This window comes from Morus notabilis, unplaced genomic scaffold (genome assembly GCF_000414095.1).
Source record: "Morus notabilis unplaced genomic scaffold, ASM41409v2 Scaffold1576, whole genome shotgun sequence".
Classification (NCBI taxonomy): domain Eukaryota; kingdom Viridiplantae; phylum Streptophyta; class Magnoliopsida; order Rosales; family Moraceae; genus Morus; species Morus notabilis.
The window spans coordinates 50,085-76,230 of record NW_010367874.1 but is presented as its reverse complement, the minus strand read 5'-3'; the positions used below and the strand labels follow the sequence as shown (position 1 = coordinate 76,230).

The 26,146-nt window shown below is 34.6% G+C and overlaps 3 protein-coding genes across 3 annotated transcripts; 2 read left to right on the top strand and 1 right to left on the bottom strand.

Annotated features, from left to right (window-relative positions):
* The first annotated feature begins 245 nt into the window (after positions 1-245).
* LOC21385872 lies at positions 246-7,289 on the top strand. The gene is made up of 12 exons (XM_024175743.1): positions 246-429; positions 2,319-2,367; positions 2,488-2,536; positions 2,686-2,756; positions 3,039-3,097; positions 3,267-3,365; positions 4,102-4,159; positions 4,739-4,875; positions 4,969-5,025; positions 5,393-5,490; positions 6,145-6,353; positions 6,868-7,289. The coding sequence occupies exons 1-12, from the start codon at positions 427-429 to the stop codon at positions 6,936-6,938; spliced, it is 960 nt and encodes a 319-aa protein (XP_024031511.1). The 5' UTR covers positions 246-426; the 3' UTR covers positions 6,939-7,289.
* Positions 7,290-11,111: 3,822 nt separating this feature from the next.
* On the top strand, positions 11,112-14,003 carry LOC21385871 (peroxidase 45). The gene is made up of 4 exons (XM_010113638.2): positions 11,112-11,372; positions 11,479-11,676; positions 12,515-12,680; positions 13,458-14,003. The coding sequence occupies exons 1-4, from the start codon at positions 11,163-11,165 to the stop codon at positions 13,862-13,864; spliced, it is 981 nt and encodes a 326-aa protein (XP_010111940.1). The 5' UTR covers positions 11,112-11,162; the 3' UTR covers positions 13,865-14,003.
* Positions 14,004-14,766: 763 nt separating this feature from the next.
* LOC21385870 (plasma membrane ATPase 4) lies at positions 14,767-22,628 on the bottom strand. The gene is made up of 16 exons (XM_010113637.2): positions 22,364-22,628; positions 19,920-20,039; positions 19,572-19,808; positions 18,720-19,481; positions 18,495-18,617; positions 18,312-18,416; positions 18,085-18,229; positions 17,782-17,946; positions 17,270-17,508; positions 17,131-17,163; positions 16,948-17,029; positions 16,678-16,838; positions 16,402-16,575; positions 16,010-16,192; positions 15,735-15,916; positions 14,767-15,446 (listed from the first exon to the last, which is right to left on the bottom strand). Exons 1-16 carry the CDS (start codon positions 22,418-22,420, stop codon positions 15,350-15,352), a joined length of 2,865 nt encoding a protein of 954 aa, XP_010111939.2. The 5' UTR covers positions 22,421-22,628; the 3' UTR covers positions 14,767-15,349.
* Positions 22,629-26,146: the final 3,518 nt, after the last annotated feature.

Sequence of the window (26,146 nt, the reverse complement as noted above, 5' to 3'; positions counted from 1 at the left end):
TAAAAAAAATATACAATAAATAATGCCTAAATAAATATATAAAAATTCCCAATATTTTTGCTAAATAAACAGTTATAACGCACGTTTATTTTATATATTCGTCTTTAATTTTAAATTATAATTTATAATTTTTTATAATATATTTTTTAAAAAATATGTATAAAATAATAATAATTTTAATTATGATTCTAAATACATAAACTAAATATCTCCGCTGATTACTAATCAGTTTAAGTGCATTGTGGAAAGAAGAAAAAAAAAAAAAACCCTAGAGGTCTGATAAAGCTCGCCATTGATCCCCAGCCGTCGAACATCCGCGCGTAGGCGACCGTGCGAGCGCCGGAGACCCACCGTCTGTGCGAGCACCGGAGCCCATTTTCCTAATCTTTCCGCTGATTTTCAAGCGACGCGCTAGCCAAGCCGAGAATGGTTGGTTTTCTGATTATAATTTTTGTTTGAAATTGAAGTTGAATTTGGGTTGACTATAAGTTGCGATTTTGTGGTGGAAAAACCAAGTCTTTGTGGATATTTGAACGTTTATGTTGTAAATTATAGTCGTCCATTTCCCTTTGCTTCTATTCTATGATGGGATTTCGTAGATTTTACAAATCTTGAAATGGGCTGCTTTTGGAATGGAAATCTTAGCTCATTGGTTAAAAGTGGTTATGGCGGAGTTTCGCCATTTGGGTTATGTGGCTGTTGTAATTTGCAAAAGGGGTTTGCCTTGTAAATATGAGATTGAGAAATTGAGGAGTGTGAACAATGGAGATAATAAACAGGCCTATTTGGGAAAATAGAAAACAGTGGGTTGACAAGGAGAAACATATTTTTTTAAGGTTAACTGTAAGAATGAGAAGAGCTTCAAAGTTTGTCATTTTTGTTTGAAGTTGAAGTTGGGTTTAAAGATTATTGAAGTTTTGTGTTTGATATTTTAATTGACATTTAATTAATGTTTGGCAATTAGTTTATGGAATTCGTTTTACTGTGGAATTTGTTGATAGTGATTGTTGCTTTTGGACTTTGTTTGATTGTTGAGAATTGCTATTGTGATTAGTTTGTGTGTTTTGCTATTTGTCATTTTTTTTGTTTATTATTTTTTCTATTTTTCTAAGATTGATGTTAGTTTGATTAGTTTGATATTTGTTGTAAATTGGGTTGTGCAATTGGTTAGATATTGTTAGAGGTTCATATTTGTGAGATTTCTTTAGGATCTGTGGATTTACTTTGATATTTTTTGTAAATTGGGTTGTGTGGTTGGTTGGATATTGTTAGACTTAGAAGTTCATATTTGTGAGTTTTCTTTGGGATCTGTGAATTTACTTTGATATTTATTGGAAATTGATATGACTATGGTGTTTTAAAATGTTTGATTTTTATGTCATTTTTTTATACCAGAATTGCAAGCAATATAACAACGACATTTGACTATGTAATTTTAGACTGTAATTTTGATCTTCATATTATGACTTAATTTGGATTATGTAATTTTTATCTTCTTATTATGACTTATTTTGGACCATATAGATGTTATATTCATGTCGTGACTTACTTTGCACTACATAATGCTTCTAGATATACTTTGGATTAGATATGTTTCTATGTAGTATGCCACTTCAGTGGATCAAGGATATCTTGATCATTTTGAAATATTGCAAATGTAAACTGTCCAACAATATTACTATTAAAACGGGACTTTTGAAGAAAAGAAAGGACGAGAAAAAATCATTTTTCATTCCATTAGAGCTAAAAGTATGGTTACAAGTGTGTAAAATCAATTGTACTCATTTTTTGGTGCTAGATGTGTTTTATAGCACTATATATAGCCGGAAACTTTTTATGATGCAGGGAGGGGCATTTTGGGCTGTTTAAAATATTTAACATTCAAACTAAGGCTTTCCGTCACAGTCGATTGACCGAGGGGGTGTTCTGTAATATTTTTCAAAAAATTGAGAGGTGTTTCCATAATTTATTCTGTTAAAGGGGATGTCTCTGTTATTTTGGCAAAACTTAGAGGGTGTAAGTGTAAAAATCTCTTCATTCGAGGCTTATGTCTCGATCCATTTTGAGGCTTGCCTTGCTTCGATTAGTCAAAATGCCTCGGTTCCTGATTTCATCTTTTAAAACTACGCGTGTATGTGTATGGCATGTTTTGTTTCAATCAAGGCCATCAAAATATATTTGTTCTGTGGTTTGCATACTCCTGTTGCACTTAGCCCTTGTGCTTTTTGTTTAACTGTTGTTAAATTTACGCAATTCTTTCTTTCTTCCTGTACGCAGTCTTCTTTCTGATATTGTTGCCTTGCTTTGCTTTCTGACAGAATTTTATGCAAGATGAAGATATTCGTTTAGAGACTACGCGAGCTAGATGTAAGTTATCTATATTGTTTAGGGGGAAAAGAAATCCCTATATGTTTGCCTTGATTTCATAAATTGCTTCGAATTCTTACTATTTTTTAAGGGAGTAAAGCTTCTTTTTTTGCGTGACAGTTTCAAATGTTCTCAAAAGGCATGGGGAGTTAACGGAGCGCCTTTCAGGGTAATTTTCTTTGTTCTTTACTTTAGCTATTTAGTCTGCCTTTTTGATTTCACACACTTTGACATCTGAGTCTTGATAACTTGTTTAAACTAGGTTTGGATTGCAGCATGTATTAATACTACTTTGTGGGGTTTAATTGATTTGAATAGGGATTCTGACAAGATGATATTTGAGCGTCTACAGAAGGAATTTGAAGCTGCTCGAGCTTCTCAAACTCAAGGTAGCTTCATGAATGAACTTCTCAAATGCTGTGGTGCAGATTAAAGTTTTGTAACTTAGGACAACGTGAAAGCAGATACAGATAGTGTAATTAGATTAAGAGAAGCAATTCAACTTGTGTGGAATTTTATGTGTTCCCTATTCTCTGTTCAATAACTGGTTTCATAAGTATGCATTTTTTTCTTCAAAGAATCGTAAATTCATTTTATTTTTTATTTTTTGTTTTTGGTTTTTTGTTTTTTTCTTCTTGTTTGACTAAGAAATGTTTTTCTTCTTCTTTTAGAGATTTTTTTAGATGGCGAACAATGGAATGATGGGCTATTAGCTACAATAAGAGAGCGGGTATGGTATCATATGGTACACTTAAGTGTTTGGCTCACTTTGAAAATTTGGTGTTATTATTGTATGCTTTGGGATGTTAATATCTAATGGTATTTTTCATTCTGTAGTTTTACTTCTCAAGTTTCTTGATGAACGTGTAAATGCCTTATAGTTTACCTGGGTTTATCAGGTTCACATGGAGTTAGACAGAAAGGCAATGCCTGGAGATGCAAACATGTCTTCAGGTCCTCATTTTCAGGAAAGAATTACTTATAAAGCAGGAAGTAAGGTAATAATATTAATTCTGCGAAGTTTGTTTCATCGATACAAGTAGTTTGAATGGTGATGCCTTTTTCCTCAGCTTGAATAGCCTTAAAGAAGTCTCACCTTTTCAAGACTAAGATGATTCGAATCCCAATTACTAATAGATGCTAGATATTTCTTGTTCGTTATAAAATCATAGTTTTCATCTTTTTCCTCCTAAAAGAGCAATTTTAGGAGCTTTGTGATCTTTGCAACATCAAGTAGCTTATCTAAGAGAGAGTTCCTACTGTTGATTGGATTTCAGAGAAGTCACATCCATGACAGTTGCAATCCTGCTGCATATCATGGATGGGATTTTAAGAAATAAAAAGACAATTTTACTTCGGAAGTTGGACTACATAACAGTGTATTCTAACTTTTCTAGTTATAGCAAAGGCTCTTCTTGTGCAGAGACCAAAACCTGAAAATTTGCGTTGCGAATATAAATTCTAAATTGAGCATGTAGGAAAAAGGGGAAACTAATTTTATTCGTGTGAATCTTCTGAATTAAGTGTGTGGGTAAAGGAACATGGATATCAATACAATGCTGTACTATGATGAAAACTGTTAGTGATGAATAAATTTTAAAAATTACTTGTCACTTTTACAGACTCAGTGCAGCATTATTACAAGTAAGGGAACCTATTTCCTTTTATTCATAATTCTATTGCATTCTGCTTTCTGGATGATAAGTTCTTTAATGGTTGCGTGTTTGTTGTCAGGTGATTTGCTGTTTGGAAGGGGCGAGAATTGGAATACAATACGAGACATCTTTTGCTGGTACGTTTGAAGTGATTTTCAGATATTTACTTGTGCACGTAAAAAGTAGTCTAGGCATCATGTCATGTTATTCCCATTTAATGAAAAAGGTAAAAAAAGTATTCTTTAGTGCTCATTGTCTTCCACTTTTTCCCCTTGTCATATCTCGATATTGATATGTTTGTTCTCTAGGATGGTCAACAACTCCATATTTTGTGTTTTATTCATTTCCTTTCGTCTTTATTGATGATATCTCATTGTTTTTTCCTTTTAATTGATTAAATTATCGAAAGATTTTTATTAAAAAAATGGTTTTTATAACTTTATGAGTTTAGCACTTGCATAGAAACCAATATCCTGTTGCCAATCTTGTACTTGTAGTTTGAATCTTGGGCATTGACATAATGGGTCATTTGGCGCCTTCTTTTAATTGATGTAAAGGGTCAGTTAAAGCTTATACTGAAAGAAAACATCTGAATTGGAAGTTCTGAGGTTGTAGGCATAGTTGTGATATGTTGGCTGTAGCAATGAGGGAAAGCTCTCATCTATTCTCTCTTCTTTTTTTTTTTTTTTTTTTTTTTTTTTTTTTTTTTTTTGCAGGAGAACCTTGCGAGTTGTATCATTGTGTGCTAGAGAGCAAGTCTTTTCTTGAAAAGATGACTGTCCTTGAACATACGATTCCATTTTTTCTGCCATTAAGGGAAGCTGAAAATGATCTTCTATCCTCAAATGCTATGGTAAGGTTGGTTACTTGCATTGACTTTGCTGACTTGTGCTTGCTTTTATTTTTAACTCATTCTCAGCATTGGTCGTTAACGTTTTTTCTCCAGAAATTTATAGATTACATCGGAGAACTTTTACAGGCTTATGTGGATAGACGGGAACAGGTATGATGTTGTTAGAGTGTGTTTAAGTTGTTTTCTCTTGGTTAGAAAAATGAAGTCGTGGTCTGCCAAGATTTTATTACTTTAGACTAGAGTCCAACGATGTCTCCTCTTATTACGGTCGAAAAGGAAATAGGGAAAGCATAATGAAGTATTTTTACCAATTTTTGACGCCAATTTATAGTGCGTCTTTTAGGCTACAAACTTGATACTAATCGTTGACTTTTTGCACCCGGCCTAAACAAATGCCGTATCATTTGATACCAAAATTTGGTGAAAAAGTTTGTTCTCTGTAGCAATACTCTTTTTTGACAATAACATGCTTTACTAAGCTATTACTGAAGTCTCAAACTTCCCTACTCTTATGCAGGTTCGGCTTGTGAAGGAGTTGTATGGAAACCAAATTGGAGAATTGTATTATAGCCTTCCCTACCATATGATAGAGTTTTCCCTTGATGATTTTGATTGGTCAGTGCATTTTCTCTATTGTTTTTTTCCCTGTTTACTATATAGCTCCCTTTTTTTTTTGGGTCAAGCTTACCTAAATCTAAGGTGTTTCAAGAATCTCTCTCTCTCTCTCTCCTTTTTTTTTTTTTTTTTATTCTGTATTCTAGATGTATGATTGTGTCGAGGTTTATTTTCTAGGAGGCCCATAAATCATGCTTTGAAATTAAAGAAAAAATCTGGATTTTGGGAATAAAGAAAAAATCTGGATTTTGGGAATACAGAAAGGAATGTAGGTGATGATCCAAGAATCTGAAAAAGAATTTTGTGTTCTGCAATGAGAATTATATCTTAAAAAAGGAAAAGTAAAGAATAAACTTCTTTTTCGAATAGAAGCTGCTTAATATATAAAATAAATTTCTCTATACTGCTGCCTCATTTTACTTCTCTTTTTTTTTTTTTGGAAAATTTTGCAAAAATCATGCTTGTCGATCCACTTGCAATGCTTAAACAATGATGTACATGGTGTTAAACCTTTGTTTTCATGGTCCCATTGCAAATTATCTCTATAAGATATCTAAACTGGTATACAAGTAGAAACTAGTTCATTGCCATTATCAGAAAACTTTGTCGGATTAAGTTTTCACCATGCTGAAGAATGCATGTCTTTTGTTGCAGCAAGGTAACTGTTGCACTTAGATATACAGATCTGCTCTCTGTACTTCCTTCTCGTATCAGAGTACTAGCATGGCCAGTGCATCAATCCAAGAAAAATAGTTCAAATTTGATTACAAGTAGGAAGGAGAATGGAGGTATGGCAGGTCAACCCGGTCCTGTTCGTCTGTCCTATGCAGAGGATGCATTACGAACCATGAGCTTACCAGGAGGTGCTACTTCTTTCTAAGTGAATGCATTTTTTTACCTGTCTTTGTTGTTAGTGTAAAGGAATTCTGTTACCTCTTTCTCTCTCTCATCCCGCCTCCTTTCAAGTCAAACTGTGCAATTAAGACACCGAACACACACGTCCACGCATGCTTACCTGTATTTTTTGTTGAGCCTCCTCTCAAGTTAAACTGTGGAATTAAGACACCCAACTAATTATTTTTCTTTTTGTCATTCCCCCTTGAAATACAGACTCATGCCTGCGTGCTTCAGTATATTTTTTTGTTGATATATTCTTGTTTATGCTTGTGACGCTGGCTTTAGTAAGTCGAGTTTCCAAAGTCAATGCGGTTAATGCCGGGTGCTTGTCTATTGGTCTTGGATTATATCAAATGACATCAAAATAGCTTGTAGCTGAAGTCGACTTAAAGACCTTAAGGCCCTTTTTGTTTGTGTATTTTCTGTGTTCTGTGTTCGTATTTTCACGTGTTCAATATTGATTTCTGCTTCCGGTTCCAGCTTATGCAGAGATTGTGTTGAATTTGCCACGAGCTCTGCCGCAAATATATCAGCAAAGGACCCCCTCTTAATGCTTCGTCTCATTTCAGCAAAACCTTACTATGTACAAAAGCTAGAGGAGAGTTTGTTGGGGCTCTAGATGTTGTTTAGCAACTGAGTACAGATTTAACAGGGAGACCATTGCGAGGCGAAAATGGAGATAGGTTGGTTCTCATCATTTTGTATATTAGAAAAGTATATGATCCGGGTTTAGTACTGTCTGTGTCTAGTTGTCGATAAATTTTTTGTATCATTCGGTTTTGATTTCTATTGTCATGACTCCAATTTCATCAGATTCCTCTGACAGAACTCAATGTAATCTTTATGGCATTATAAAACTGATAAGTGAAATCATAGTCTTGCAGTTGTTATTGTATTGAGTCTCTCCCAACTTTATGTTTGTATGTGTGTGCGGATATATGTATATATATATATACACACATACACATACCTATATATATTATTCAACTTTATGTTTGTATGTGCGTGCGGATATATGTATACTAATCAAGGAATCAAGATGATTACGTTCAGTGAATTTTAAGCACTAAGGTTTGGGGTTTGAACTACACGTAGTGATTATCGCTAGCTGATGGGGGTGGGTTCTGTTCTTTGTTTGGTAGCAAATGGGACTGTTTCTCCTCCCTTTTGCTTGTGTAAAATATTCCTATTTCTTATATATATATATTTGAAAAAAAGGGAATACTTTAAACCATTTGACTATAGTAATAAAGTTAGTAAATTCCGGTAACATAATAGATCAGAAGTTACTTTTTTTTTTCTTTTTAAAAATAAAAGGGGTATTTCTCTAGTAGGATTAAAAAAAAAAAACTACGAGTAATTTTTTACTTTGAGTCATTAGATCTGTATTAAAAATTATATGTTTAATGTTCTGTATATTTTTTTAATTTAATTAAATTTTACCTAGATTTAACGGTCAGGAACTGATCTTATTGATAAGGAGGTTTTATCGGAGAAAGTCTGCAGATAAAAAACACTGGAGCAGGTTGCCAACAAGGATGAAAATATCTTTCATATTTCCGTCAATATTTTCATAAAATGACCTCATATTGCTAGCAAGAATAAATATTGAGAAATGAAAGAGTTATGGCAAGAAAGATGATTATTCTTCATGAAATTTCTACATTGATTTTTTGTTTTTTGGTTTAATCTTTTGTTGCAAGATTTTCTGGTTTGTAGCTTTGGTTTTGCCTTCAATTCTTTTTGTTCCTTTTTATGTTTTTGGGATAATTACGCTATATATATATATTATTATTTTTTTTTATTAAACACAAAACCTAAGGACAAAATGAGCTCTCACAAAAAATTGCACTTTGACTCTACTGGTCCGTTTTGCTCAGTCACATGCTAACAAGCTACAAGAACACAAAAAAGGTTTAGGGGGGCATGTGATATCATATGACAATGATCAGTTTTATAAAAATATGAAAGTAATTTACACAAAAGTAATGTGAAAATACTGACAATGGTTACGAGATATGATATCTTTATTTGTCATAGCATAGCATGGTAAAAGAACACTATTTGTTTGTTTGTTTGTTTTTTTTTTCTTTTACTTCTTTATAGCACGGTCCTACGAGGCTATGAGGTAAGTAAATGAGTGGCTACTTTTACCTTTACTAGTATTAAAGAGTGTCTTATTAGTCATTACTCGTGAAGTTGGTTTAAAGTAATTTCATGCCAAAAGTACTGCTATAATTACATCCTATAAATAATATAATGCAGGTAATGTACTGTAACACAGTGCTTTTATGTTTATATAACTTAGATTAGATATTGAAGGAGATTTGAAATTGATTTTATTTTTATTTTTTACGTTTTTTGAAAAAGAAAAAATAAAATTATTTTTAAAACGGTATTAGACGTAATGAAAATAATTTTTTAATTTAATGTAAAATGAGAGAAATGAAAAATGACTTTTAATTATTTTTTATTTTTTATTTTTGTTTTATCCTCTAGAACAGAGAGAGAGAGAAAGATAAACATTAATAAGTTTTTTTATACTGAAAATAATCTCTTGATAAAACTACTAAACGCATTTTCAAAAATGATTTCTGTTTGAGATTAAAAATATTTTCATTTTTATTTTCATACAAAAAATAAAATCATTTTAGAATGAGTTCTAAACGCGTTCGAAATGTTTTCAATTTTATTTTTCAAGACATGCAGCGCCAAACGCGTATCTCGGAACATTTTTAGTTTTTGGTCATTGAGAAACGTGAAAAACGTTTTTAAAATTGATTCCAAAAAGGCACATAATTTCATATTTTTAGAGGGGTAAAACTATAAATTAGATACATACATAATTAAAAAAAAAAAAGAATTAAGTGGGCAGCTCAACTTTGGGTCACGCGTAGCTCCGCCCCTGATTATATTGTATTCTCAAAAGTCACTATAAAGTTTTACTTTTGAGTTGTAAAATATTAACGAGTGTCAAAATACAACTGCTGCATTACAATTGTTTAGCCAAATACCATACTTTGCGTGTGTAATTGTCGCATTTGATTTGAGATGCGCCATTCTTTTTTATATTTTCCATTTTAAATGTTATGCTTTGTGCCCTCAGGAATCCATATAGGCTGTCAATGGAGAGAGAGAAAGTTGTAATGAATTACGAACCTTAAGCATAAACTCATTCACTGAAGTACATTGAGGAAAGGGAAAACCATTGAGCAAAAACAGTTTTTGTTTTTGTTTTTTTTCTGTTTTTTTGGTCGTGGTTTCTCAGTCCAATTCCTTGCCAAATTTATCTCAATCCCCCATGATTCTTAGTACCATCACTTTTCACAGAGTTTTGTCTTTTAAGTTGGTATGAAAAAAGGTCTGTAATCTCGTGATACAAATGTGACAGAATATTCGGTTTGTATCATTGACTTTGTGAAGGTGAAGGCTCTCTTATTCCCATTACCAATAATATCACGGTGTAAATATCGGTTCGTCCACTACCACCATAATCATGTGATTGCCACTTTGTAGAGAAACCGAGTGCAAGAAAAATTGTTCTTGAACACGAGTCCTTTAATGGCAGAAATTAAACCACGTGACAAGTTTTAGAAGGAAACTACTAACAAGCACTTGAGACCTAAAAGCATTACGCAAACCTGAAAAATGATCATAAATCCCCGGACTTGTGATTGCGTATATAGTTTAATTGTAGTTCCACGTTTAACTCCACCGTAAAGTGTAGATTTTAAAACTCATTTTTTAAATTTAAAAATCGTAAAAAAAAAAAATTCCTGAATTTTACCTCTATAAAAAAGAGATCCTTGAACCTCTTAATTATATAAAATTATTCAAATCAGTTCTTCTATCTAGAGATTAGTCTGACACCAACCGAAAACTTATGTGACACTGATTGTAACTATTGATCGTATCTCAACTTGTCTCATTACACCAACTCAATTACATAAAAATGTTCAAAACATTCATTTCGTCCAAATTTTTCCATTTTCTGCTATACTGTGATATAAAATATATATGCAACATCATACTACTAAATGATCTTATTCACTTGCCCCTAGAAAAATTCAAGGAAAGAACAATTCAAGGAATGTAAGTGATTGGCTAGGTGCCACTACGTCATCCTTGTCTTAAAATATGACAAATATTCCTTACACCCCCACATGACATCGAAAGTGTGTCCAAAAAGAAATCAAATCCGTATTCATAGGTACATACAACAGAGTAGGTATATCTCTCTCTCTCTCTATAAAAAGAAATCAAATCCGTATTCATAGGTACATACAACAGAGTAGGTATATATCTCTCTCTCTCTCTCTATATATATACACATATAATATATGTATATATATAGAGGTACTTTTCTTCTTGTCCCATTCCCAACAGAAGTTTATATAATCATGTTTTGCCTGATCAACAATGACACAGAATATCACTACTTTTTTTCTTCTTTACAATAATAAAGCAACAAGGCAACCGCCAATAACAAAAAATAGGAAATAGTCACTATAATCTCAAAAGCTAAACAACAACATTAGTATCAACAAAATGCCTACGTGGGAGCTTCCCAAAATCGCCCATGTTTTTATAAATTCGTTTTCAAATGCCCCCATTATTAAGACCCTTTACAGCTAAGAGCAACCCACCTCCAATTATCTCCACACATTTGTCTATATGAGCTCTGGATTAACATTTAAACCACTAGAAAAGCACATAACAATAATTTTAAGATCATAATAAGCAAACATTAACTGTTCTTCTAAGTTTTCTAAGCAATGAATGTCCCAACTCTTCTCTCTCTCTGCTTCCTGTTTCTCCTGACCATCTCAAGCACAAGTCATGCTCAACTTAGCAAGGACTACTACAAGAATTCTTGCCCGAATGTCGAGTCCATTGTCCGAACCGCGGTGGAGAGGAAAGTTCAGCTGTCAATTGCGACTGCTCCGGGCACTCTCAGGCTCTTCTTCCATGACTGTTTTGTTCGGGTTTGTTGTTTACTTCTTTCACAAGGAACACAAAAAATTTTGCATTTGTTTTATATTAAGATTGCTACATATATAATGAAAGTTCGATTTTGTTTTTTCGGGGCAGGGATGTGATGCTTCAGTGATGCTGTTTTCTTGGAATAGCACAGCAGAGAAGGATAATTCTGACGATCTTTCTCTGGCGGGGGACGGGTTTGACACGGTTATCAAAGCAAAGGAGGCTGTTGAGCGTGTTCCTGGTTGCAGACAGAAAGTCTCTTGCGCCGACATTCTGGCTTTGGCCGCTAGGGATGTCGTAAGATTGGTAAGTTAGTTTGGAGTGTGTAGTAGAATTCATTTTTGTTCGTTTACCACCGCCGGTGATACATTCACTTTATTTCACCGTTTTGAGTTTTGTTAAGTAAAAAAATTTCAGAATCAGTCACATTTAATTTTTTTATTAAAATAAAAAATTTTCACATAAAGTCACATCTCAATTCAAATTAAAAACTCAAATAAACGAACTAAACGGTCCCTATACATACGTAATAACACGGTCAAGTTGCTATAGTACTGCAATTTGTAGCGTGACAGTTTGGTTTTTCCAAAAGTGTTATTACGTAATAACACGGTCCCTATACATAGTGCTCGTTTCGCTTTTACCTTCTCTCCACGTGATTGTAGTATTCTCTTTTTTCTACATGTTTTTATCAGAAATTGCAATATAAGGGCTTAAGTGAGAACAATTTAAAGTTTATGAGGCAAAGTGAGAGTTTTTAAAATTCAGAGGATAAATTGAGAATAACCATATAGTTCAGTGAGCATCAGTGATAATAATCCAAAAAAAGAAAGTCTTGTTATAGCCCGTGCATGTTTCTATTGCTTAAAGCGGGTATTCATGTGTGGTGAATCAATATAAGCCATGTATTCTGTTATTTTCTGCCCATTTCATAGCCATTAAAAACGACTATGGTAGCATGGTGATATTGGATTATTTGCAAGTGGTTTGGTAGGTTGAAAGTCTCAGGTTTGAGCCACATTAAAATGCGTTTGAGACTATTTTCAGACTTAACTGTTAATGAGACTGAATTGACGGGTTTTTGTTTAGCCAATGCAACGGAAATTTCTGCAAGTAACAAAGTATAGATTTACTTTTGGTGCAGAAAGGGGGACCATCTTATGAAGTAGAACTGGGAAGAAGAGATGGGAGAATCTCTACAAAAGCCAGTGTGCGTCACCAACTTCCTCATCCCGAGTTCAGAGTAAAGAAACTCAAATCAATGTTTGCCTCACATGGTCTCTCTCTAACTGATCTGGTTGCACTATCAGGTACTTTTATTTTATTTTATTTTTTAAAAAACCCTTTTTTAAGTTACCCAAAGAAATCACATATTTTAGAGCACTTCTATTCAGCCTAACCGGTCTTACCCACACTAGACACAAATTAGAGTCGTGTTTAGAATTGATTCCGTTTTTATTTTTCACGTTTTTTAAGTAAGAAAAAATGAAAACGTTTTTAAAACGACGTTTGGCGCAATAAAGACAAAAAACAGAAATGAAAACGATTTTTTTAGTTTAATGTAAAATGAGAGAGTTTGTCGTTTTTCATTTTTTATTTTCGTTTTCTCCTCTCTTGAGCAGAGAGAGGAGAGAGAGACATTAATGAGTTTTTTTATGCTGAAAATAATCTCTTAATGAAACTACCAAATGTCTTTTTAAAAATAATTTTTGTCTGAAATTGAAAACGTTTTCATTTTTATTTTTATACAAAAAACAAAATCATTTTAAAACGAGTTCCAAACACGCACTAGAAAACCCACCTATGGAGCCCATGTAGGTTTTATAAGTAGACTGCATCAGTTTGTGTTTGTGTTTAGTGGGGTTATGGCTCGATCATACTAAATAATTTTTTTTCCATACTTTAATTATAAGGTATAGATTATGATCCAGCTCGCATGTTTATTTTTCTTTTTGTCCCTTTTTATACTCCCTAATAATTTAATGTGACATCGAAAAATGTTATAATCGACATATTATATAAATTGATGTGGTATACTAGTAAAAAGGGGACACAACCGCTCTAATGGGAAAATAATTTTGTTGTAGGAGCACACACAATTGGGTTTGCACACTGCAGCTTTATAGACAAGAGGGTCTACAGTTTCAAAAGCAAGACCAGAATTGATCCAACACTCAACCTGCAATACGCAAAGGAGCTGAAACGACAATGTCCCGAAAACGTTGACCCCAGAATTGTCGTTGGCATGGACCCAAGTTCACCCCAAAAGTTCGACAATGAGTACTACAAGAATCTTCAGCAAGGAAAGGGCCTATTCACCTCTGATCAAACCTTGTTCACTGACAAAAAGGCAAGGGTCATTGTCAACCAATTTGCCTCCAACAACACAGCTTTTCAAGAGGCTTTTGTGAATGCCATGACTAAGCTTGGAAGGATAGGGGTCTTGACTGGAAACCGAGGCGAAATTAGGCGTAATTGCGCCTTTGTAAACTAGATTCACACATGAACTTTCACAAACTTGCAATTCTAGTACTTTTGAAATTTTCTGATTATTTTTTTTTTCCCCCTCCCCTCAGAATCCATGTAAAGAGTATGCTATGCTGATTGTTTGCAATATAACACGGTGAATGTCGCAAGCGTTACAGAGAGTTGAATTGTAAAATCTGTTATTTGTATATGTGGTTGGAATAATTAGGTCTTTGAAGAAAATTAAAGAATTATGTCCCGTTCATTTCACCGATTCAAGTTTAGAATTCAAGCTTTATTACAGTGAAAGACTTTCAGAAACAGTCACATCTAACTTTTTTGTTACAGTAAAAAACTCTCACATAAAGTCACATTTCAACTTAAATTAGCTAACTAAATGGGCCCTTAATTACCGAAATCTGAGATGACAGGAAATCTATACCATAGTTGTTTCCCCAATTCACAGAGCTCAATAGGTGGTCCTGGCATGTTTGGAAGAAGATGACATGAGGCCTCAGCAGACTATGATAGGTAGGTTAAAGTGAATGTGACATTTACAATCTGCAATATAAATGGTTCAGAGCATTTGAGAAGTTTACTTTTTGAAGATTCAGAAGACACATTTTTAAACTAGTTCCATTATAGATGAACTTTGAAAAGCGTGTTATGTATGTTGGGTATTACATAAAAGGCCATTGATAGTGGAAAAAAAGCACAACGAGCAAAATATGAAAATAAAGGCTCCAAGTGCAGACGAAACTGAATCGCGAGTGGAAATCATCGTTCAGTAAAAATAAAAATCACTAGATAAGACTTTCCTCATTATTGGCATCCTGATATTAGTAATCACTGATTAAAAGATGGCAATAATAACCATATATTTTTTACTCTATAATTTAAACTTGACTCTTAGCAAGTAGACCACTGACTAAAAGACACTGAAATTTGGCCTAGTGCAGAATTATTAATTTCCAACGTTTGAAGTACAACAAGCAACAAAATATGCTTTATGAAGAAAAGAATCCCTCAAATCTTATACGACACTCTTTAGAGGTATTTAAAGAACATAATCTGAAAAACTAAGAGAACGATCTTTAATTTTCAGCTCTTATTAATGCAATGTTCATAGTCGATCGCCAAAACCAGAACTTCATGTCCTATTATGTACGGTGATCGATAATGCAAGAACAAATCACATTCAAGATCCGATCAGATGTTAGGAATCGATTGCAGCGAGAAACCTCTCTTGGCCAAGACGCTTCATACAGAAAGAGAAGATAAAGAAAATGTAATTTATCTCGTTTAGCTTTAAAAGAGAAACAGTACTTTTCCTCTGCCTTTAGGTGACATTCAAAAACTAACCAACTAAAATTTCTAGCAAGAGGAAAATTCACCCTATTCTAGACACAAGACTTTTACCAAAAGTTCATCATCATCATCACAGCTTTTTGAGCTTCTTGTCCATGATTAACCATTAGCCTTTTTCTTCGCTTTGAAAACTCTCCTTAGCTCTTCAAACTGTGTAATGTTGTTGAATTGTGTCAATGTCAAGTCCTTTCAGCTTCACCACTGACTCAACATGACCCTTGAGTGTATGCAGTTCCCGAAGCCTGCAGCAATAATCCAAACAAATATTTTCTTAGAATAACATACTTTCTTTTCATCCCAGACAGTAAATTGGGGGAAATGTAATTTTTTCAACATAAATTCCCTATTCTTATTACTACAAAATTTCATACTAAGAGGCATTCTTGTTTATGAAATCCTATGAAGGCTTAGACATGAAAAACAGCCTAGTATGGCAATCAAAACCCCTGGTTTCGCCCCAATGCAAGTCGAACCACCAGGCTTTTATATGCAATAATCATGTTTATAATGTCTATGGTATATTAGCTTGCCTTGCAACTTCAGCCCGCCGCTTAGCTTGTTCTGCAATCTCTGAAAGCTCCCGGTAACTGCTCTTTTCCGGGAAAAGGTTGGTGCTTTCAGGTGGCTGAAGACCATGTAGAGTCCTCTGTGCTGCAGCCCACTGTGCTTCCCTCTCTTCTTTACCGTAGTCTTTCTTGGTGGTGAAGGCAGTCTGTTATGACAATAAAGCATGTAAGCAACACCAATGACTTCCTTTAACTGGAATTTCTATTGAACTTTGAAAAATATCATACGAATAATGTACCTTGTTCTCCAGGAGGTTATCCCAAGCTTTTCCACTCAGAATGTAGCGGATTGCAAATTTGAGGAAATCAAGAGGAACATATGTTACCAAACTGTATAGCCAGATTACACCAGCCCAGCCCCAGCCAGCACCCTTTATTCGTGCGAAACCCCAGTTTGCATAGACGGCTATGAGAGTTGCCACCTGATAATTAGAGAATTGACCTTGACATCAATATATAGAATAAACTATTGGCATTTGACACTGACAATTTAACTACAGAATGTCACAATAAATAGCTGAATTAAGGTTAGTGTGGTACTAAGTTATCACAATAATGTTTATAACAGGTTTTTAAAAAAATTCTAGTGCAGCATAAACCATGATAATGTGTACAAACAAACAAACATTACCAGTTGTGCGATTACGAAGGCGCCGAGTAAAAGAAGTCCAGGGAGTTCAACGTAGGACCAGCTGCGAGACCTCGTGACAAATATGAGGGCCTGACTCACAATACTCACTTGCAGGTACAGCGCTGCCATCATTTCCTTGGGGTTATCCCTCAATGATCTTACACCAAATTTGTCCTGTATAAAAAAAAAAGTAAATAAATAAAAGATGAGGAGAACGATAATCCAATCCAACCAACAAACTTATAGGTTAGCTGAAGATATAAGACATGTACTTACGGAGAAGAAGTTGGTATCTTTCATGACCCAGAAGAAGATGACAGTCATTAGTGCCAAGTAACCTCCAAGCACAATGCCAGTGGCAAAAATCTCTCTCAGTTTCCAGCTGTCTGGTTGTGGGGATGGCTTCACTCTGTCTTTGGATATTGTCATGATTGTTCCTGGAAGTTTGGTCAAGAAAAGATTCAGATTCATGTTTCACAAGTAGTTGTAAGCTGTACAAACTAAACTGGGTTCAATCAACCAGACAATAAGACAAAGTGATCTCACCGTCGTTTAGGATGGCAATGATCAAAACCATGAAGGGCGCAAAGTCAAATTTCCATATCAGAGCAATGAACAAGAAGCCAAACTGTCAAATTAGACATAATGAGAACATGCACGAAATCTAAAAAATATGAAAAGGTTAGCTTGCAGCATTTGCATCACAAAATCTTTATGTGCTACACTTACCACTATTCTGATGGTAATTGAAACTGCATATATCTACAAAAGAAAAAAAAAATTTGAAAGAAAATAAGGTTAGAGATTTGAGAAATATAATCATAAAGCTTTCTCAATTGCTGAATAAGAGCATAAATAATCAACTAACGGTGTAGTTCTTCATTCTTTGGAAAATGGCCCTGCTGGTCAGCACTGCACTGATAATAACACTCAACCCAGGTTCAGTAAGGACAATGTCTGAGGCACTTCTAGCAGCATCAGTAGCATCAGCAACAGCAATACCAATATCTGCTTTCTTTAGTGCAGGGGCATCATTGACACCATCTCCTGTCATTCCACATATGTGCTTCCTCTCCTGCAGCCTCTTTACGATTTCATACTTGTGTTCTATCATGTGGAGAAAAAGATTGTCAGGACAAGAGTACAAATGGACAAGTTAGGACAATATTCAGGCGTCAGGAGCCAAACTATATAATATGGCAGACACACAGCATATCCAGAAGAGCAGGGGGGGGGGGGGTGCGGGGGGGGGGGGGGGGACAAAAGAAGATTCATAATTCTTAGAAGACTTAGATAACGAGTCATAGGGACCCATTAACTCTACTATTTAGGAAGACAAAGGGATTAAGCATATTTATGGAAAGAGAATCGCAAATCCACCTGGAAAAACTCCAGCAAATCCGTCAGCCTTCTCAATCAATTCGTCGACTGGAAGTGCCGCAATGTTTGCATCTTTGTCTTGACCGAGCAATGATGAAGATGGGTACATGTTTGTTCCCATACCAAGCCTCCGACCAGTTTCCTTAGCAATGGCCAGCTGATCCCCTGGGAAATGAAGAAATTGTAAGCAGATTACATACAATGATATAAAAGAAAAGGCTGCAATACTTAGATAAATGAGAATAAAACAATTATAATATTCAGAGAAGTGGTCGAAGGGAATGTTAATTTAACAAGACTTACCAGTAATCATCTTAACATTGACACCAAGGTTGAGAGCTCTTCGAATAGTTTCAGCACTGTCATGTCTAGGAGGATCAAAGAGAGGCAGCAGACCAACAAATTGCCATGGTGCTCCTGCACTCTCTTTTGTCTTCTCGGGTACTTCCTGAGAAATAAATATGCAGGTACCAGTTAGAATATATTCAACTAACATAGCAATGAAGAAATTCTTTGTTACATTTTCCTACCTGTCTTGCAACGGCTAAAGAACGAAGTCCACGTTCAGCAAACTTATCAATTACTGCATGAACCTTTTTCTTGACATCTTCTCTGCAGTTGCACAGGGTAATTATCTGTTCGAAAACATGAGAAACTAATGAATTGCTGTTCTTTCAAAAGGTTTGTCGCTCCACATCACAAATATGAATTACCTGTTCAGGGGCTCCTTTGCTAGCTCGATGCCAGCTTCCCTCAGAATCAATGTAGGTCAGAGCAGTTCTCTTGTCAACAGGGTTAAATGGAAGAAAGTGGACCTCTCTTATGCCAGCTCTTGCCTGCCAATTTCATATAATCACATAAAAGCTCCAACTAAAAAATCTCAGTCAAAATAATAGACGAAAACAATAAAAAGAAAGGATGGTTGTACTCTGTTATACCTCCTTTGGATCTGCAAGCATTCCAACAATTGCAGCATCAATAGCATCCTGATTTTCAGTCCTTGAAGCCCTAGCTGCAAGAAGGATGACGTACTCCTTTTCCACACCTTTGGCAAACACTTCAATAAGGTTTCTGTCAACAGTCAACTTGTTCAGGGTCAGAGTTCCTGTCTTGTCACTGCAGAGGACATCCATGCCAGCCATTTCCTCAATGGCTGTCATTCTTTTGGTAATAGCACCTTGTTGAGAAAGCCTGTGGGAACCAATAGCCATCGTGACAGATAAAACAGTTGGCATGGCAATTGGAATTCCTCCAATCAAGAGAACCAGCAAATTGTCAATTCCATCCCTATACTTGCGGTGCTGGATTGGGTACATGACTATGATCTCGATTATTATACCAACAGCAATCGAACAAATGCAGAAGTTACCAATAGCAGTAAGAACTTTCTGGAAGTGTCCAACTTGGTTGGTGCTGTCCACCAGATGGGCAGCTTTACCAAAGAAGGTGTGCACACCAGTTGCAATCACAACTGCTTCAATTTCACCTTGTTTACATGTTGAGCCAGAAAACACTTCTTCTGAGGGATGCTTGGTGACAGGAAGGGACTCTCCAGTTAGAGCAGATTGATCAATCTTTAAAGGATCACCCTCGAGAAGACGAGCATCAGCAGGAATAATATCTCCCAACTTAATGCTGATTATGTCTCCTGGAACCAGAATGGCAGCATCTTGCTCAGTCCATCGACCATCTCTAAGAACCTATGTATTATGGCAAGAAATATATAAGAAAGATTTAAAATATTAGCAGGAAATAAAGTAATCAAGTGAAGCTTGACTGTTTTCTTTCACCTTAGTCTTGGGAGCAAGACCAGCCATGAGGGCTGCCGCTGCATTACCAGCATTGTTTTCCTCAATAAAACTGATGGTAGAGTTGATCAACAGCAAGACAATGATACCAACAAAGTCCTGCCAATCCGGAGGCCTCCCATCACCATTTGCCAAGGCAATAGCCATCAAAGCAGCAGCTTCCATGACCCAGGACAAAGGATTCCACATAAAGCCCAGAAACTTGAGAAATTTGCTTTCCTGTTTTAAAAACATAAAGTCATGACATGCTACCACATAGTCTTATGGAACAGGAGATATGAAAACGTAGATAGAAACAAGCCATCAGTCACACGTTCTGATGAACCCAACCTTTTTCTCTTCCAATTTGTTGGGTCCAAAAACTTGGAGCCGGTTGGCACCTTCTTCTGATGTTAGCCCTTGCCTTGTGCATTTCAACTGTTCAAAGACTTCCTCCATTGGAATCCGTTCCTGTAACCAACAACGAAGTTAAGCATGAATAAGCCATCAAAATCATTCTCATATTTATGCAACCATTGCCAAGCTCATCACAATTCTGTGAAAATTTATCCATTCATAGATCACCTATATTCCATGTCTAACTTCATGTTTTGACAAGACATGCAAAACTTTGTTCTGATCACTCTATGAACTGGTCACAGAAAATGAAGCCTGAATCCAGTGGAATGTTATTCTCCACTGATGATAGACTGGCTAGGGCACTATTCATACTTTAGACCAACACTCGATAACACGCCCGTTTTTCCTCTTTTTGAATTTCTGTTCAAGTGTTTGACACATTTTTTTTATTGTCGCCAGTAATATTACATTATATGAGACCATGATGACGTTGTAAACCCCAAAACATTGGAAAATAAAGACCCAAAAAAACCCACACAAAGGGGTTCCAACCACCTAATTGTCACGGGAAATATAAGGTCATGGTACACTAAACAGCTCAACTTTAGTCAAAACACATGTGAACTCTTATCACATTTTTTCCCATCATGGTTTGGCAAGAGATGTAAAGCCAAAAGGTCATAAAATATGGTCACTCTCTACTTGACTTCAAGTTTTTTAACTTGGTAAATCAATTAATTAAGTAAGAACTCGTTTGGTTCATGAATTAAAACTATGAGATTAGAATCATTTTTTATTTACGTGTGTTTTTTGTAAGAAAAAATACTATAGCAAATCATGAATCATGATTCGAATCAGAGAACGAATTCTTAAACCAAACGGGGTCTAAATGTTTGTTTGTAATTAATGGCATAATTTAAGTGATACTGTTTCAAGATAGTAGTAATGAAAAAGTAATTTTAAATTTTTCTCCAAACAAAAAGAAATATTTATACATGTATTTATACATTTATAATTTCTTGGATCAATAAATAAAGACGTAAATTTCGAATATATGTACAGTCAATTTCAAAATTGATTTTAATATTAGCTAAAATTAAATAGTTGTAAAAAAGAATAAAGTACAAAAAGTACAACGGAAGGTACGCCAAATCCCGAAATAAGGAGGACAAAAAATTCCGGAGAACTTGACAAATACTGTAGAATAAATTAATAAATTAGCCACCAAGTCAAATCAGGTCTTTATATTTCTTCGATAATACCGAACTCAGGTCTTTTTCAGATCTCAAATCGGAACCAACCAAAAGACCCTCAACGGGAAATATGGGTCAAATTGAAATTCTACTTCTTTTTTTTTTTTTTTTTAACGAAGAAGAGGAAAATACGTGCCACCCGCGCCTGAGACGGCGCGTGCTAACATAGTAAGAGCAGGAAAAAAATGAAAAAAAAAATTAAGAAAATAAAAGTAAAAATAAGCAATTTTTCTTTAAAAGCATTTTTATTTCCTGTTCTATTCTATTCTATTCTCCTTTCACCCACGTTCTCTAAAGAAAGCGTGCGTTGTCAAAGCCGCTTATTCCATGTGATTGGGTGCGTATTTCACTGATGCTCCTCAGACAGACTAAAAGCACGAAAAATATATAATTTATATATTTAAAAAAAATGATAATAATTTCTCTTTATTCAACGGGTACGATGGCATGCTTGAAATTTAAGCAAAAAAGAGACGTGTAATCTGGGCCGTCGTTTCATCAGTGGACCCACTATATGTGGTCCACGTGTCGTGGACGCTTCAGATTCACTGCTACTGTAGCTCAAAAAGGTTTCCATTTGTCGCCGTCGTTGCAATCGAACCACCAACATCATCTTTTCAATATCGGCGAAGTGACAGAATCAAAAAAAGGCTCAGGCCATACCCAGAGTTAATTATATTTCATTTCCTTTAAAAAATTTATCGAAAATAAAAATCTAGATTTTCTTTTTCCTCTTTTTCAGTGGAAACGAGATCTCCTGTTTGCTAAATGGAATAAATGACGAAGACGTTAGCAAACGAACGTTTCGTTGACGACTTCAGGAGAAAGATTCGCAGAAGAATAAGCAAAACTAATAAATAAATCTCAAAATCATCATATATATATACACACACATATAGACATATATATACACACACGTATATATATGTATGGATATTTATAGATTGCACTGCACTCACTTCGTCGTCCAAGTAAGAAAGCGAAAAGAAAAACCGAAAGGAATTCAATATCGATTTTCATAGCGTAAACGAACAAAATTTTACCGGAAACCAAAACAACGTGAAACTTTCAAAACAAATTTATTACTTCAGTTTCACTCCATTTTCTCAGCAACCAAACAGCAAGGCACAACAGCAAGAACAATGAAACAGAGAAAACAGAGATAGAGAGAAAGTGTTTTACCAGATCGACGGACTCATTTTTTATCTCTTCAAGAGTGATTCCTTTGTCACCTCCCATGTTCGGAAGCACGAGAAGAGGAAGGCGATTCTTAGCGGAAACCTAACAAAGATTGGTAGAGAGAGAGAGAGAGATGAGAGAGAGAGCTCTTAGAGAGTCATGGCGGAAGAAGAAAAAAAAGGAAGCAAATCCCAGTGAGAGAGGATTTTCTTTCCCACTGTTGAAAAGTCTGAAAATGAGAAAAAAGAGGAAAAGGAAAAATCGATTTTGGTTTCCCACTGTTGAAAAGTCTGAAAATGAGAAAAAAGAGGAAAAGGAAAATCGATTTTGGTTTTTTTTTTTTTTTTTTTTTTTTCCGTTCTCTCTTTGTGGATGGATGATGGGAGAGGCACCAGAGACTCGGACTCTTGGATTCATATATATACCAAAAGTTTTGGGCTCTGTTGGGCCGGGCCCCACTTCAGTCAGTCAATTTTTGTGCCTCACTGGGCCCCACATCTCTTTTGCCACGCGCCGTCTTGACGCGTTTGTCTGTGACGAGCGAAAGGGGACAGGCCGGTGAGGATGGGGTTTTGGTTTTAGGGCGGTGATCCGGTGGGGTTAGGCACATGATTAAGAGGGGAAAATGGGAATGCATTGTAGATGGACTTTTTTTTTTTTTTTTTTTGAGATTCTCGAGTACGCTTGACGTATCAGTATATTAAGTTTTTTTAATTGTTAGATTTGTATATTTTTTAATTTTTATGTGATTTTATATAGATCTAATAAATAAAAAATGTGATCTATTAATATATTAATGTACTAGAAAATATGCTTTTATTTTTTGATGGGGATGTGGGGGTGGATATGGGGTTTTCCTTTTCTTGATTTTGCCCTAACTAATTTTTTCCTTTTCTCCTATAAAAAGCCAAAACTTCATTTATAAGGGTCAACTTAATAAACTTTTCATTTCCCTTCCTTTTGCTAATAAAAAATTTACATTTGTTTGTTATTCATTTCTCGTATTTTGTTTTCTTTATAGTACGTAAAATCTTAAAAGATTTCCTAAAAAAAATCTGGAAAGAAAAGGAAATACCAATACTTGGATTCCCTTTATTTACTTTTTTTTAAGGGACAAATACTTGGATTTAATTTGCAATTATACATTATTTTGAGAATCTTTCGGAGATGTGTCACAAATGGCAGGTATATGTCATTAGACTCATTACTCATTAGTGAACCATGAAGGTTCACTTAAGTTAAAAAAAAAAAAAAAAAGACAAATAGTGCAAAATTTTCATTCTAAATCGTCTTTTAAAAGTTAGTATTTTCCATTGCCAATCATAATTAATGGAAATGAATTACTTAGTTTTATGGCTTGCAAACTAAAGAGGACATAAAATCCTTGAATTTTACTAAATTTTGAAGAGTGACATTTGGAGGGAAAAAAAAATCGAAACAAATTATTTTTATTTTTTTAAAGGAAGTTCCAAAGAATTTTAGGACCTACACTCTACCATCAGTTGGACTGATTAAGATATTTTATTTAATAAAATACTGTCTTCAAATAGCCATTTGGTATGTAAAATCGAACAAACAAAGAGTCGAACATAAAAAGGGTATTGTTGTAAGTGGCATTTGTTTATTTTTCTCTTTCTAAATCTTATCAAATAGGGACCATAAACATTTCCTTTGAATCCATGTAGGCGAAAACCAAAATTTCCATTGCGATAATTAATAAACGTAGAAAACCATGTCTTTTTGGATTAGGTGGTAGGCACCACTGCGATAGTGCCTTTTCACTAATTTTTAGGGGGGGGGGGGAATTTTCGTTAATACCTCCTTCGACCATTAAGTAATATCTAATATGTACTTTGTAACTTCATGAAAATATTAAATTTTTTCTCCATATATATTTTATTTGTCATTATCTCAGCCTTTTTCATATATTCACATTCATATAATACAATTTTTTTGTGCGTGTATAATTTATTGCGCACTACTCTTTTTCTTGATTAGCATATTGCTATCTGACGTTTTATTTTGAAAATAAAAGCACATAAAGCAAGCCGCGGTGTGTCAAGGCATTTGTTTGGGAAATGGAGAACATTCTTATACCTAATGTTAGGAGAGGGAGGGGTAGATTAAAAATTATGTGGACCGAAGAAGTTAGGAAATACATTCTAGATCTATGTCTTTAGGAAAGTTTAATTTCGAACAGAGCTGCGTAAAAAAATGAAATCCATATAGCCGACCCCAATTAAGTTGGGATTAAGACTTGTTGTTGTTGTATTGATTGTATTCAGCTAAAAGAAGATACAAATATAATGAGAACAATAACGACATGCCTATGGTACTAGCATTTTTCTCCAAATATTTTTCACGTGTACAGTAGTGATCATGGTGTTGATTTTAACTCTAACAAACATCTATACAAATGATCCTATAGTACATGGATAAAACTTTTATTGAGACTAGATCCATCAGTAAAATATGATGAAACTCAAGGAGAAAAACATACACACAAAACTGACAACAGGAAATTTACTTAACACACCAATAATCGAGATACGTAAAGCTTGTTTTGACAAAATCTCTACAATCGATGAAGTCGTCTGATTAATTGAGTACAAGCAACCTGTAGGATTGAGGCCACAACTAACCCTGTATAAACACATGTATAACGAGCTAAAACATTGTCACGACATAGATATGGAAAACCACAAGTAAACTTGAAAGGCAGAGAGACCACCATTTATTTTTATAAACTCAAAAACAAAAACAAAAACCTATAAGGCGGAATCAACATCACCATTATTTGACACAACTATCCACCACAAAATGAAAACAAAACCCTAGTAACACAAAAAAAAAAAAAACCATCAAAGACAACTCGACTCACGCACCAAAGATGCAAGGAAACGTAGAGCCGCAAGGAGCCATAACCACAATAGACGGATCACAACTATGCCGACGCTGGCAATTCCCTACTACACCGCGCCTACCTCCAAATCCTTCAATGTGGAATCAAAGTTCCGTTTTTAGGCCGAAAATCTAAGGGCCAACAAAGCACCAGTGCAAGATTCCGGCCTAAGTGAGGGGGACACACAAAGAGATGTATATATTCTTAGTTCCTCACTTTAGTTTTGTTAAATTTTTATTATTGATTTTACAAGTAAACACACGATTAAATGAGATAGAATTGTTACTTGTTCTCTCTTTTCTTTAAATGCGAAACAAGCGTGTTCTAATTCTGATAACAAATAACCATCTGAGTTTGAATATAATCTCACAACCGAATAAGTGTGCTAAAATATCAATGTAGTTTATACAAAAATAAAAAGTTGAGAGAATTATTGAACTTACCTTAAGAATACATAAGTCTTGATTTTTACTCCTTATTATTGATTAATATCTTTTTTGTGTAATATAATTATTTGCTTAAAAAAATATTAATTAAGAATAATGAGTAAAACTCTGAATATAATCTCACAACCGAATAAGTGTGCTAAAATATCAATGTAGTTTATACAAAAATAAAAAGTTGAGAGAATTATTGAACTTACCTTAAGAATACATAAGTCTTGATTTTTACTCCTTATTATTGATTAATATCTTTTTTGTGTAATATAATTATTTGCTTAAAAAAATATTAATTAAGAATAATGAGTAAAACTCTAGGGCCCGTTTAGTTCGTTGATTCGAGTTTTTAATTCGAGTTGAGATGTGATTTTATGTGAGAGCTTTTTACTGTAGCAAAAAAGTTAGATGTGATTGTTTGTGAGAGCTTTTTACTGTAGCAAAACT

Coding starts and splice junctions, on each gene's coding strand:
- LOC21385872 (XM_024175743.1), top strand. Junction 2,537..2,685: donor TTAACGGAGCGCCTTTCAGG/GTAATTTTCTTT, acceptor TGATTTGAATAG/GGATTCTGACAAGATGATAT. Junction 6,354..6,867: donor AACCATGAGCTTACCAGGAG/GTGCTACTTCTT, acceptor TTCCGGTTCCAG/CTTATGCAGAGATTGTGTTG.
- LOC21385871 (XM_010113638.2), top strand. CDS start 11,163: ATGAATGTCCCAACTCTTCTCTCTCTCTGCTTCCTGTTTCTCCTGACC. Junction 11,373..11,478: donor TCCATGACTGTTTTGTTCGG/GTTTGTTGTTTA, acceptor TTTTCGGGGCAG/GGATGTGATGCTTCAGTGAT. Junction 11,677..12,514: donor CTAGGGATGTCGTAAGATTG/GTAAGTTAGTTT, acceptor CTTTTGGTGCAG/AAAGGGGGACCATCTTATGA.
- LOC21385870 (XM_010113637.2), bottom strand. CDS start 22,420: ATGGGAGGTGACAAAGGAATCACTCTTGAAGAGATAAAAAATGAGTCC. Junction 19,809..19,919: donor ACAAATTGGAAGAGAAAAAG/GTTGGGTTCATC, acceptor TTTTTAAAACAG/GAAAGCAAATTTCTCAAGTT. Junction 17,509..17,781: donor ATTTGCTGGAGTTTTTCCAG/GTGGATTTGCGA, acceptor TCCACATGATAG/AACACAAGTATGAAATCGTA.